The sequence below is a fragment of the Vanessa tameamea genome, chromosome 7 (genome assembly GCF_037043105.1).
Source record: "Vanessa tameamea isolate UH-Manoa-2023 chromosome 7, ilVanTame1 primary haplotype, whole genome shotgun sequence".
Lineage (NCBI taxonomy): Eukaryota > Metazoa > Arthropoda > Insecta > Lepidoptera > Nymphalidae > Vanessa > Vanessa tameamea.
In genome coordinates, this window is record NC_087315.1 from 9,010,070 (window position 1) to 9,026,094 (window position 16,025).

At 30.4% G+C, this 16,025-nt stretch overlaps 1 protein-coding gene across 1 annotated transcript; it reads left to right on the forward strand.

The window, feature by feature from the left end:
- The first annotated feature begins 1,212 nt into the window (after positions 1–1,212).
- On the forward strand, positions 1,213–14,940 carry LOC113401280 (leucine-rich melanocyte differentiation-associated protein-like). Its single transcript, XM_026641119.2, has 6 exons — positions 1,213–1,369; positions 10,250–10,335; positions 12,501–12,642; positions 13,249–13,388; positions 13,469–13,674; positions 14,617–14,940. Exons 1-6 carry the CDS (start codon positions 1,319–1,321, stop codon positions 14,694–14,696), a joined length of 705 nt encoding a protein of 234 aa, XP_026496904.1. The 5' UTR covers positions 1,213–1,318; the 3' UTR covers positions 14,697–14,940.
- Positions 14,941–16,025: the final 1,085 nt, after the last annotated feature.

Below are 16,025 nucleotides of genomic sequence, written 5' to 3' on the forward strand. Positions count from 1 at the left end.
CGGGAATTTTTCTTCATATGTAGGTATTGGTTTGTTTTTTTTTCAAGGCATTTTTATAACGAATAAGTACTGACACGACAATTTGTAAAATTGTTGTATACCAAGAACAAAATAACGTAGGAACTCAACTTGTCGAAGTCAAATCTTATCGACCTGATAAATAAGAAAAAAAAGTAAGTTTTAGTAATAGAAATCTAAATCTTTTATGTTAGCAATGTATACTATGATATTCTTTATATACACATATAAAATATAAATAGCTCTTACCAACTGACGATTATTAAATCGATATTCTTCTCATCCATAACACATATATATCTAATCCATAACACTCTTGTATTTTATAATTTTAATATTTGAAACTGTAACAGGTTTTTATTATAGAAATTACATTGTAGCAGTAAGAATGTATTGACTTTGCAGAGTTAGCAACTTATTATAAGTTTTTAACTTGATTTACGATAGATCTGACCACTTGAGGAGAGTTCAGACTGTCATTTCAGCTGTTTTAATGGGTAAAAATCCTACATATGGAACCAGAGAAAAGCGGAGTTCCCCCGTCACCCAGGTAACATTCTGAAGGATTTCAGTGCGTGAAAACAAGATGCCGCCTAATAATATCTATTAGGTAGTAGATACATTCAATTACTTTTGGTAATTTTTTGATAATGATAATTTGAGCTGCGCGGTTTTTTTGCCTTTCTAGTAGTTACGATCACCACCGCCATCCATTATAGACCAACAGTGAAATATATTATTAGAAGAAAATTAAAATCACAAATAGCAACACTGGGACTGGTTATATAAGGACGACGGTTGGCGGTACTCGTCTATCCGTTTAGCTGTCCGAATATCTAGCGATTGCCTGTCATAGAATGAAAATGTCGGTTCGCTGCCATTAAAATATTTTTAAAAATATCATTTCATTTTCTATTTGTAATAATATATTAACGTTGTCTCGACATTGCCGGAGAGTATTTTTTTTTGTTCTAGATATTAAATTTAGAATCAGTAGTGGAATACATCATATAATGTGGAATTTGCTTCTTTATTTCTTTTCACTAGCTCTTCATTACATGTTCATCAAATATAAAAATCGATACATCGTTATTTTGACATATCGATGTTCTGTTGTTACATTTTTCTTGTTTATCTAGATATACAATAATGACAACTGTCAACAAATAACTTGTTTTGCTTGAATTTCGAATTGTTGTGACATGTGAGTGATATCAGCCTAAAGTTTTATTTGTTTAAAAAATATTGTGTATTACTTTTATTTGCGTTTAAATGTTTTTTATAAAAGTTTGCATCGAAAATGGAACCCTCCCACATTAATGCCTTTGCATTGTCCTTCGATAAAAATCGAGTAAGTTAAGAAAATTATTTATTTATTCCAAATTCATATAATATATTTTAAGAGCATGTACTTTTTACTCGTCGTGGACGCAATTCGATTAAACTTTTTCTTTACTCGTTTTTACCACTGTACTTTTCTAATAACATATTGTGAAGTTCATTTTCTATTTAAAATGAATCTTAAATTTTATTTCATTAGGAAATTAATATTTTAGCAAAAAAGTAAAAAAAAAATGAGCACAATGAGGTAAAAAGTACATAGCTCCTGGAAGCAGTAGTAATTAATTATTTATTCAAATAACTATAAATTAATTGCAATTAAATGTATTTCAATGATATGTGTATGTCTCATGTACTTTTATTATTACTGTTTTGATTATTATACTTTATTTAATTCTTCTCACACCAAACTTTTTATTTACTTAGCATAACTACATATAGTAATAACCTTGGAGTCAGTATAAAATTAACATATTGATCAACAGTACATTTACTGTAGTATTAATAACCGCCCTAGGACAAAACTGCATCTTGTATGTTAAAGATAATATATGGAGCTTCAATCCACCATGATTGAAATCCACCAATCCATTTAAAGTGAAAATATATCACCTGACCAGTGTAGGATTCCTCACATTGTTTATTTCATTGCTGAACATGTTATAACAAGTGGAAACTGAGTGATGCATGCTTTGATTCAAAGACTGTACTATGCTGTTCTGCTAAAAGGCACATTTCCTACCGCTCAGCTATGTGATATTAAAATATGATAAATACAGTCAAAATCTGTTATAACAACGGAAGTGACTACTCACATTTAGCTATAAAAACCATTGTAACAACCGGTTATGTTTTCGAGGTGCAAAATATTTTTTTATGAAGAAGTTGTATTATTGAATTTGTCAGCACATATAAACCGATAGGTATTAATAGGAAAAATATATTAATTTATGAAATTAAATTATATTTTGTTTATTTCAATGAAATCATATAAAATGAGAGAACAATATTATTTTTCTGTCATTAAGTCTGTAATTATAGTTTACGATAACAGCCATTGATAATTATACTGCCCCCATTCAAATTGTGTACAATACGGCTGAGCTAGTCATTCTAAAGATATAATTTTCCGAAAACATCAGTCAAATCTGGTTGCTTAATTCAATATGTCGTAGAAAGCAATGTTTTTGATAAGGTGGTATAGCATTCAACAGCGACTTTTGATTTTGGTCAATATATTGTCAATTTTAACTGTATGTAGGTGATAGTGTGGGCAGATCAATACACAAACAGTCTGAACTTTGTGACTTAATAAGTGATTTTTTTTTAATGTTTATATGAATCTGCAATCTTTTAGGTGCAATGTACAGTCAGAGTGAGAAAACCTTCGTCAGTTTTCAAATTAATTCTTTTATCAAGTCGTAAACTCTTAGTATATTTTGAAACTAAAGCATTAAACAGAAAACTGCACAAAAAATTAAACTAACATACTATGATAACTAGGTTCAAAATAGTGTACATTGCGACGCAATATGTCATACTCCATCCGTAAAGCAGGTTATCGCGCATACTGAGCACACGAAAATAGACTTACCCCGACTGTACATATGTGCATATTGGTACATACATATGGACTATTAATTATCAACTCATCAGGATACTCATGCACTTGGCCATCTGGTTTTAACTATGTTAAGTACAACAAACAACTTTTTTATAATAATAATGTTTGTATATAAAAACATTAAAATTATATTATTATCATTATTGATAAAATTAAAGCTCATTATTATCTAGCAAATAAATTGAAATCAAAGAAATTGGTTCATAAATAAGAGGATATAAATGTATTGAACTGCTATCTATATACATAATGTTTATAAACTCTTATATGATCTGGCGTTCAATATTAAATTTACTATGTCAAAGTGTATCAATAATTGAAAACAAATAAGATAAGAGTATATCAAACCAATGAGTATATTTTATAGATTATCAAACCCAGTTAGTCATATTTATTAACCAACATAATAGAGATTGAGTTATCAATGTTTCAGTTTGAATTGTGATTGCGTATTCAAGTAGCTACCGTATATATGATGATGATTTATGTTTTTGTCTGCCTGTCTAGCCAGGTCGTTATTTATTTATTTAATAAATTGAAAGTTAAAAACCTTTTTAAAAACAAGCTTTTATTAAAATGCGCTAAAAAGAATGAATACATTTCTACGTTAAAACTTTTACTGTTAACTTATAACGGAATTTCACATTTGACACAATTTATATGATATAAAAGCTTGTCGCGTTAAGTAAGGAAATTTTTTCTTAGAGCAAAATGTGGCTCGTGAAATATTTCGATGCCAGACAGGTATTGATTACAATATTTAATTATATTTAGATTGGTTTTCGAGATAAGTTTTCGCGACAGGGGTGTGAAATATTTTCGACATATAAGAACAGGGATATAAAATATTCCACTCAACATTACTACAAAAAAGTTTAATTATATTGCCACTCGCCTCCTAAACGTTTAATGAATCTAAAATTTCCGGCTTTTTCTTCCTAGTGTATTTTACGTGGAAGCATTTCTTTGCATTTAAGATCGTACTACTGCAATTAGTGTTATCCAAATAAGATTCAAACTTAATCATTGGTTGTTTCATACCATATTGTAAAAATTTGTTTACTAGTTGACTTATCGAAGGCACTACCGAAGTCTGTCTATATGGCGTCAATCTGTTGGCCCTTTTCTTTATCTGATAGAAGATCAGATCCATGCTGGTAAATGGCTCAATTTATCAATTTAATACAATATCGGAAAGCATCAAAGGATTGATCTAGGGCGACATTTTAATACCCATTCGATCACCCTTTCTATAGACTACAACTATTTGCGCTTTCTTCCATTCGTTCTTAAGTCTTAGTCTCTTTCATTCTTTCTCTGTCTTCAAGGGATTGATTAAAAATTATTATTGGATAAGCAATTCCTGACCCACATCGCTTAATAAAAATAGGAGGAAGCCTACCACCAACTTATACGAATATGAAACGCTTAATCTCAATAATTTGCATTGCATTGTATTTTCGGTTTTTAGAATGAATAACTCGGTATAAAAACTCGCTAGCATGGTTGACATTACGAAGACCGGTTTTTACTTCCACAGTCCCAAGGTGGACCACCTACCATCAAGTAACCAGTCTGCCTTCCTAAAACAAATTAATAAACGATGCGCATTTCTAAATAATGGTATTTCACTTTAAAATATGATTAACTACGAGATACCATTACTTCGGTATTTTGATTTCTTAATAATTAATTATAATTATTATGTCGATAATATATATATGTAGATGATGGCAATTGTTTTGACATAACTGTGCCTAATGATAAAAATTATAGGTTTCATTTTTTCAAAAATTTGCGTTCAATATTTCTGATTTATTTCGACAAAAGACGTACGCATTATTTTTAAAACGAGCTATAGCCTTTGGGATTCTCTAAAATATTTGAAATATCTGTTCACTTAATATTTGCAATTATTTTTTAACCACTATTCAACTCAGTATTACCGTAAAAGAGATAAAATAATTCTATGTTCTAAAAAGGCGCATTTACGCCTCATAAAAATAAGAATATTTTATACGAATCATATAAATAACAATGAAAACAAAATAACATATAAAACAATCAGCTCCTTCCAATATTTTTAATAACATAAAATGATTATCATATCGTAAACATCTCTTACAAAGAGTGTTAAACTCATATACGTATATGTTTATTTCTTTGGCGCACATAACTAATTATAATCAGTAAGAGCAATATATGTATAATCAAATAAGTGATAAAGGTTTTATCTACTTTTGTACCTTCACCGTTTGTGATACTTTAAGATTCTACATTATATTATTTCATCGTGAGTAAATGAATTAAAATAAAATATATAGCTCGAAATGACTGAGCATTTGAGCAAAGTGTCTGCCAATTTTTTTCCCTATTCAGGAGATAATGAATCAATTCAAGGCAACGTGAACAAACTTTAATAAGATTTTTTTTCGACATTTTATAACTACGCCTCCTATAAAGTAGAGGCCTTGGTGTTTGTTGGATTTTCGTTTTTAGTATGGTCTTGATCATAAGTTCGAGATACATTGAAATACTCATCAACTCTTTAAAAAAAAATACCGAATTTACAACTTTCTTCATAACGAATCTACCTACCTGTTTAATAGTGAAATATTATATACATTTAGACCCCTCCAAAAATAGCTAAAGAATACGGCGACGACAACGTTAAACGCGGTATAAAAACTTGAGACAGTATAGTAAAATTTTATGAAGCCCGCAAACGACAGATTCCCCTCAAATTACCTTTCTTTTATGTCTAGTTCAATTGTAGCTACAAAAGTAATTCAGAATATGAACGCACGTCTATCAAAATTTGATAACATATAGCCATACCTTTTAGGCAAAAGACAAATCTTAAAACCTTACGAAAAAAAGCGGTGAAAAATATGTTTACCGTCACTAAATGGACATCTCGTATGTTATTTTTATTTCTTAACAAATACTTTATCATATTATGTTTTTGATTAAAATTACATATCTAACAGGACAGCAAAATAATTTAAATTTTACTTAGCTGACTAAATGGTACATCATGGTCGTTACGAGTATGGAAAACCACAAAACTTCAGGGATACTTTTGTTTTGGAATAATCAGAGACAAGAAAGGGAAATTAAAAAGCCTCCGGATTTTACTATTCTTTTTTTTGCAGAAATTACAAAAAAATGGCAGATAATAAATATTACAAACAAAAATGTAAAATTAATTAATTTAATCTTAAGTTATAAAATATCTAATGAAATAGTAGTAGAATCGACCATATAGTGTGTTGGTGACATTCACTTTAACAAAATCAGATGACTGCCTCGCTACCATACTCGCTCTACTCACGAAGCTCCGCTGGCATGCCAGCAGTGCGATTCTGTAAGAATTCACTTCGTGTCACACTCGTGAAATATTGATTACCGATTTATAATGATACGCCATTTTCACGCATGTATTTTATAAATATTATAATTATTACTTTAATTCTCTTCGTTCTTAAATTTCACTCTTATTTTTTTATTTGTATAAGATCTTCGTTTGACGAATGAAAATATCAAGTGTTAATTGTTAAATATTATACATTACAAGCGACCATTGGCAGTGAGGAGCGGTCGTAGGTAGTGATCAATTTGGGGGTGAATGGCAACAAAAGAACATGTTTGTGATAATTTAAAAAATAATTTTTAATTTGTTATTGTTTCGTATTCAATGTTATTTATGAGATTTTTTTTATTGTTTTTTATTCCTATTCACATTTTTTATTTTCCATGTAAATTGCATTTCCGTCTATTTTAAAAGTTAAAATTTAACGAAAATAACTCAAAAATAGCATAACTGTTTATCTACTATTCTTAGTTGATTTAAACATTTGTGTATTCATAATGTGCATTCTGTACAATGCTTAGATTAAGGAATACACATTAATTAATTTGCGCCATATTTAATACCTACCTAATGGCTGTATCAAATGCATATATAATATTATTAAAATGTTATAATTAGAAAACTAGTTTGCATAAAAAAGAGCTTATTTTATTTTATATGGACGTGTGAGAAATTCAGAAAGCCACCGGTTTTTTGTTAATTATTAGTCTTTTGATAATCTACAAAACTCATACGCTCGTTTTACCTCGGTCTCGGCACACAATAACCTGTCAGTGTATAACCTGCAACAAGTAATGAAAGTCCAGATTTGGAGTATTATACATACATTATATATATGTTAGGAAATTACCACAAAATTTAAATAACATTTTTTTTATTTATAAACAGAAGCTTAATAACTAATTACCATATTTCTAACTTAAACAATTAAAAACTTCCATACAAACTCTTGTTCTCTGTTTCCTTTTAGATGACAAATTTACAGAGGTCATTTAAATTTATTTAAGTCGTTACTTATTATTATTAATATTCGGTTTGCCTTTTAATTAAATTTGTATTTCTTTAAAATACTTATGTTTTAAAATAAAGTTGTTATATACTCAATATCCCAGCCCCAGAGCCCAGAGCTCAACATTTACATACATACATACATTAGCCTGTAAATTTCCCACTGCTGGGCTAAAGCCTCCTCTCCATTTGAGGAGAAGGTTTGGAGCATATTCCACCATGCTGCTCCAATGCGGGTTGGTGGAATACACATGTGGCAGAATTTCGTTGAAATTAGACACATGCAGGTTTCCTCACGATGTTTTCCTTCACCGCCGAGCACGAGATGAATTATAAACATAAATTAAGCACATGAAAATTCAGTAGTGCCTGCCTGGGTTTGAACCCGAAATCATCGGTTAAGATGCACGCGTTCTAACCACTGGGCCATCTCGGCTCAACAGAGCTCAACAAGACCCTAAATATCAAAATTAGTTTGAATCATAATTTTATGGTAAACCATATAAGTAAAGAGGTTGTTAAATGGTTTAGAAAGAGAGAGAAGATACAGACATTAACAGACAGCGACATATTTTTATACAATTTATTATTATTGGAATTGCGGTGGTGGTCGATTTTCTGTTTACATTGAGTTAATTTAAAATGATTCCTAACGCATCCATTTGTCATTGCTATACCGTGCTGCGAACATAAAGAAACAAAGAGATAAAAACAATTTTAGATTGTAAATTGAAACCGTAGTAAGGGCGAGCACTTTAGCAAAAGTATTGTGTTATACTACCGACCTAAACCTTTCTTTCTGCGTCTAATGAGGTGCTTCATATCTTGTTAATATACAACAATTTAACATTTTTATTAATCGAATATGTTTATATATATATTAATAATTTCGACGAAATTCTGCCACATGTGTATTTTACCAACCCGCATTGGAGCAGCGTGGTGGAATATGCTCCTAACCTTATCCTCAAAGGGAGAGGAGGCCTTAGCCCAGCAGTGGGAAATTTACAGGCTGCTAATGTAATGTAATATTAATAATGTTATGTATTATACAGATGGTATATAAGTATAGATTTTGGATTCAGTTAATTATCAAAAATTTATTAAGATCCACAAATATTCGTTTCAAAGTGACATTTCAAGACTGGTATCCTAAATTATGAAATGATGAATCGGTTAATTTTCTTGAAAACCTTATTAATTAAACATTACACATAACATTAACAGCCTGTCAATTTCCCACTGCTGTGCTAAGGCCTCCTGTCCCTTTGAGGAGAATGTTTTGAAGCATATTCCACCACGCTGCTCCAATGTGGGTTGGTGGATACAAATTTGGCAGAACTTCCACACATGCAGGTTTCCTCACGATGTTTTCCTTCACCACCGAGCACAAGAAGAATTATAAACACAAATTAAACATAAAAAATAGTGGCGCTTGCCTGGGTTTGAACAGGCAATCATCGGTCATTGGTTATAATGAACGCGTTCAAGCCACTGGGCCAACTCGGCACTTATTAAAAATAGTTTATTAAAAATAAAATACATACATACGTACATCTCCATTACCAAATCGGTTATCCATCGGGAGCTGTAGCTATACACTTCCAACTTACAGACTGATCTCCAGATCCTGAGGGATCTGCGAGGTATTATCTAGTCAATATACCAACAATGCAATAGTTTTAAGCTACCAAGTAATCTTACTTAATATCTTAATAAAAAGAATATCATAATACGTTCCCCCGTAGTACCAAAATGAAATGTACCTAAATAATCTAATTTCACTTGAATTTCTAAATCGGTTCAATCTCAAATCAGGGTTCGTTAAGATCAGTTTAAAATCGAGTTTCTGGAATTTAACTCGTTTATAATATTTTATGATTACATTTTACGAATTCATATTTTTTAATCAGTAAAAAAAACAAATGCACTAAAATATCGCGGCGTACCCATTAAACTTACAATACCGACAACAAATGGCCTTTTACCAAAAGCAATTGCATTTTAGTTATAACAATACAATATACTGTAATAGATAGACCCTTCGTTTCTTAATGAATGTACAATATTGGAATATTGTAATATCCAATTAAGTCCACAATGTCAATATACGGACTATTCAATTATTATTTTAAAATAACAGCACAAAGTCAATTAGTTATGAATAGCCGAATGAAAAGTCAACAGTTTGAAGGCTATTTCAATTATGACACATTTTGGTTAAAGTTGTACATTTTCATGATACGCTTGACTTGTAATATTCCGTTTGATACACTTACTAGTAGCAGTCTTCTTAACTGGACGTAAATTTAAACACATTTGTTGACAAAAAAAATAATTAAACAATATTACATGAATAATTATAAGTAATCGTAATATTTTATTTTATTAATTTATGATTTAAATTGATCGCTGGCGTTTAAAGAGATGCTTAAGAGACACAAACATTTGGGTTTTTGTATCTTGGATACTCTATCACGCTCCCAGCTGGACGAATTCTTATAATGTTGGTAAAATTTTATTATATGTTCGTTGTTTATTTACATATTCATAGCAAAAAAAAACTACAACAAATTTTAAAGACCTTCGGTGTTTTCGAATGTAAGCCGAAACCAGTTCCCTTTTGGTTTTGTAAGATAATTTATTTATAATAAAATGAATTTGTTTCTTTGCCTTGCCTAAAGTAAAAATTCAAAAAAATATATAATTTACATTAATTACATTCGTAAGATAAACTACTACGCTATTTTAAATTCGTTCGATAGGATATTAGGTTGTTTTGCATGACTTGCGTCTTAAAATCAACCTTTAGGTCAATACTTTCTACTCGACGAAAAATTTCAGGCATTTAAAATACATTATTGAAATAAACGTCCTTGTTTCAGTTGAGCTATTGCGGCCAAGACTGTCAAAGGATACCGCCATCTTTATGGAATATGTATGGAACTAAAGTTTATTACCTGGATCTAAGGTAAAAACTCACTATCTACTTGTGGCTCATTAAATAAATATATAAATACATATATATTGGACAACATCACATACATTACTCTGATCCCAATGTAAGTAGCTAAAGCACTCGTGTTATGGAAATTCAGAAGTAACGACGGAACCACACACACCCAGACCCAAGACAACATAGAAAACTAATGAACTTTTTTCTACATCGATACGGCCGGGAATCGAACCCGGGACCTCGGAGTGGCGTACCAATGAAAACCGGTGTACACACTACTCGACCACGGAGGTCGTCAATATTATCTATTTCGTGAACTTAACATGTTAATGTTACCAAGTTTTATAATTATACCTCAAATTGATAGACTATTTGTATCATTTGAAAATGGTCAACATAATATCATCATCATACCTAATTGTAAATCAATAATATATACATTCAGAATAATTCTCATAAACCTAACAATATGTATCTCATTGTACAGTCAGAGTAAGAAAACCTTCGTCAGTTTTCAAATTAATTCCTTTATCAAGTCGTAAATTCTTAGTATATTTTGAAACTAAAGCATTAAACAGAAAACTGCACATAAAATTAAACTAACATAGTATGATAACTAGGTTCAAAATAGTGTCCATTGCGACGCAATAGGTACTCCATCGGTAAAGCAGGTTATCGCGCATACTGAGCGCACGAAAATAGACCTTAAGGTGACGAACCTTTTCTTACCCCGACTGTACATTAATATGTGAATTGACTAGTCTCTTTCGAACCTAAGTCAATGATATTTTTTGGTTGTAATCCATACTTTCATACTAATAATATTATAAATGCGAAAGTAACTCTGTCTGTCTCGCTTTCACGTCAAAACTACTGGACCTATTTAAATGAAATTTGGTACACAAATAGTCTAGAGCCTTAGAAAGGACACAGGCTACATTTTATTTGAAAAAAGTGCTGTAAGGGGTTGAAAAGGGGGATGAAAGGTTGTAAGTTGTTGAAAGTATTCTCATTTTTAGGACTAGAAGCATAAAACTTATATTTTAGTCTGTATACTTATAAACTAACATATCATGACACACACTAAGGAGCGAATTTTGGAAATTCTACCCCTAAAGGGGTGAAATAGGGGTTGAACGTTTGTATGGAAGTCCGTAATTTTTTAAGTTAGAAACATGAAACTTTATTTTTGGAATACTGATTAAAAACGAGAAGACATTTATTTAAATGTTTCTGCATATTCTACCCCTACGGGGGTAAAATAAGAGTTGCAAGTTTGTAAAGAAATCCGTCATTTTTAAGTTAGAAAAATGAAACTTTCTTTTTGGGATACTGATCAAAAATGAGTAGATACATATTTTAAGCCTAAAGGGAAAAAGTAGGGATTGACATTTTGTATACAGGTTAGTCTGGAAGTCCGACATTTTAAAGTTAGAAGCATGAAATTTTTTTTTTGGTTATCGTTTAAAAATTATTTGATACGTATTTAAACGTTTCTGGATATTTTATGTCTAAAGGGAAAAATAGATGTTCACATTTCGTATACAGGTTAGTCTGGATATCCGTCACTTTGAAGGTAGAAGCTCGAAATTTTATTTTTGGGCTACCGATTAAAAATGAGTTGATTCTCATTTAAGCGTTTCTGGATATTCTACCCTAAGGGGTGAAATACACACCAATGTGGTATACAAAGAGATATTACATTAACGTAACATTTTAAGTTAATTTGTAAATATATTCATATTCTACGCGGGCAAAGCCGCGGGTTACAGCTAGTTTTGAATATTTTTACAATTTTATGATGTCTGGAACCGAATATCTGGCTAATTAGCGAGATTATGATACTCACGTTATGTTGTTATTTTTATAAAACCATTCATTAGTAATTTCTATTCTTCTTTTAATAAATAAAACTGTCAAAAATACGACGTTGATCTCAATACTTCTTACATACAATAGTAATATTCCGAGGGGCAATTAGATGTTCATTTTCGCAAATCATCTCATCTAGGAGACTAATCGAACTCATTTAAAAAAAAAAAAAAAGCTGGATATTTTTTAGATTAGGTAACTACATATTATTAAGAGGTTTTAATATACTAAGTGACATATTTAAGATTATATAGATATATAGTAAATATTATTGAAGTAAATAGTCATATTTTCTATGTTGTTTTCAGTTACAATAACATTGAAACTTTAAAAGGTCTGGAAAATTTCAAGGGATTGGAAGAATTAATATTAGACAACAATAAATTAGGCGACACTGTTAATTTTCCACACTTACCGAGATTGAGGACTTTATCGATAAATAAGAATCAGGTAATCCTCTAATTATACATTAATCAAACACCAGGTAAAAGTGACTTAAATATTAAAACAAAGCGGTTTGCTTACCAATCGCAAAATATTAATATTTGCTGATAATTTGTATGTAAATAAATTGCCTGTGGCCCGCGGGTAAAACCCGCGTTAGAGTTGCATTATACATGCTTGTTCATACAATTTGTCAAATTGATTGACGGGAATGATTACCGTTCGAGCTTCCTAAAAAATGGGCTATCTTAAGTAATCATAATCAATCAAATAGGACTTGTAGACTGTCAGAGTAGCGCGTAATGCAAATTCCAGTATAATAATTTAAATTGGTGCACTTGTTTAATAAATTGAAAGTATTTTCACCTCAGATTTCTTGAGATTATAATGTTGAGTCCAAATTTCAGCCATTTCTTAATATTATAGAGAACACTTGATTAAGTTTTCTTTGAATATATATCAAGCATTTTTGTTTTAATAATTTTATTGGAACAAAAAATGTTTTCTTATGTTAATTAAGTTACGAGTGCGGACAGAACGAATCGCATTCATTATTGTAAGGTAATATATTAAATTACTTTAATTGATCTGTGTTTGTAATTGTATTTTCAGATATCAGATTTGGATAGATTGATAAATGAAATAAGTAAGAATTTCCCATCACTGACATACCTGAGTCTTTTGAGTAATAAAGCATGTCCGAACCAGCTCTCTGATAATGATAAAGACGACGCTGACTACCAAAGATACAGGTGAAGCATAGGAACTAGATTCCTTTCACATTTTGCTATAGATTTACTTAAAGACCTTAAAAATTCTTCCTTGATTTCAGATATTTTGTACTGTACAAACTGCCAAATTTACGGTTTTTGGATTCAAAACGAGTTTCAACGGCAGAAAGTAAGGAAGCGGCCACACGTGGCGAGTTTATGCGCGTGCGCAGACCCACCGGCGATAAAAACTCCTCCGTGGTGTTGCCTACAGGCACCACTTTGAGACCCTTACCTGTGGACCTAAACGCATTGGGCAAACATAAAGGTTACATAATTTAATACAATTTTTTTTTTTTTTTATTAGAGACTTACTCGTATTTAGGTCAGACGCTAACATTGTGCATTTAAAAAAAAAACTGTTCTTATTATTTTATTAACCTATCAACAAATTAAAAAAATATATGAAAACATTGTGTCTATGATTTATTGAAATCTTATTACTCATTAAAAGAACACTTTACGGATAGAGATGATTGAATTTTAAGCTCAATTTCCAACTCAGGACTGATCAAGAACAGTAAATGTGGATACTAAGCTCATTGCTTTAAAAGACCACTTGTGCGAGTTTTTTTGCCGTTTTTGCTGCCGTATCTTCCGGCTATTTTTGGTTGAGTTAAAATATCGTCAATATTCTAAAATGCTTTATTTTTAAATGTTACTTAAATAAAATATTATAGATTTGATTATGACTAATGCTTATAACAATACAGCCATTTTTATGTCACACTTAATCTTTACAAAAAAATCATACTTTTGTTTATTAATCAAATCAAATCAAAATATACTTTATTCAAGTAGGCTTTTACAAGCACTTTTGAATCGTCATTTAACAAACTATATTAAGTGAAGCTACCACCGACCGGTCGGTGGTGTAGATTCTACCGAGAAGAACCGGCAAGAAACTCAGTAGTAATGGTTCTATCATTAATGATACTGATGAGATCTGCTCCATTGTTGGCTTTATAAAAATTTTAATAATTAATAAAACTAGTTGTTGTCCGCGTCTTCGCTTGCATTTTATAGGTTGGTCAACTGATATTAGACATAAAAAGTCCAAGTCTTCCTTGGAGTGCAAGCTTGCTTCATACGAAATTTCATCAAATTCGGTTCAGTGGCTTGGAAAGAGAAACAGACAGACTGACAGATAGAATTACTTTCGCCTTTAAAATATTATAGTATGTTATTCATATTTACTCTTTATTTTCAGGTGCTTACGGAAAATGCCTTTATAAATATACGGGCAAACATTCAGAGGGGAACAGGTTTATACTCAATAGTGATTTATGATCATGATATATCAAGATATTGGTGATGTAGATAGTTATTTGTATAATTATATTGATAAACACACGCAACAGTGTACCAGATATTTACTTTTCAAATATATGAAAAACTATTTTGGTAACGAGATTATGTCGCACTAAGGTCTACCCTCCGTCTGTGGAGGTTTCTATTCCCCGACAATGCCTGTCTATTATGGTAACTAAAAATAAATCTCGGAATTTGAATTTTAACTTTAATCACCGATTCCTTAGTAATATCCTTTTTGTAATAGTTAAATATATATATATATATTATTTCCAATAAAGTATCTAGATGATGCTAGTATAATAATCTCAAACAATACTAAATTATTTATACTGTAGAAATTACGTTATATTTGTATACTTGACGGATATACCTGCGTATGATATCACGTTAATGTTGTAATTGTTGCGTGTATAGTTATTCTTTAATACTGATGAATCAATTGTTGCCAGCACTAAAATATTTTATTTTATTGGAACATGCCATATCGTTTTTCATTGTAATTTAGTAATATTATTGATGAACTAATTATAATTTGTTTTTTTTTGTATTTTAGCCATAAGCGCACATATTTTTTAAATATAGATTTTATAATTTTTTTTATAAAATTGTACTTTTTTGCCTAGAGCAAAAACTGCCATTTTTACATCTGTGATTATTGATACATAATATTAAAGTTGCGTCACAATTTGTAGTATTTGTTTTATTATCACATATTAATCCCTACTTACAAGACAAAATATGGAACATATTTTGTCATTACATCACAAATACACGAAGCGAACGTTCGACGCGGTTTATAAATATCAATCGTAAAATTATATAAGTATAGTAATATGTTTTAAATAAATCTTATTATATTGTACTGATTTGGAAATATTATTATTTAAATTTCGTGCTGATTTCAATATAATGTTAAAAATAATTTCCAAAACTATGAATCTTTACATAAACAAAAGTGGCGTACCTATTCGAAATGACGCTTGAAATCGATTGTAAAATTAAAATAAACTTTAAAAATAAATCAGTTATGTGATACATTCAAGATGTATATTATTTCCTTTAAACTGTCTGTCTCTTTACTTGAATAATGTACGTACTCATCACTATATGACTCAAAGCAGGTTCCACGATCAACATTTTGTTAAAAGTTCAATTGGCATTTTATAATTATTAAACAATATTTTTGGATACTGTGTCAACTCGACCCGTGGTCAGTTATGATAAAGGGATGATCAGGGATGAAGTATTCTTCTAGGAAACGTCTTCTCTTTTGCTTAAACTCCAAGCAAATAACAATACAACGAA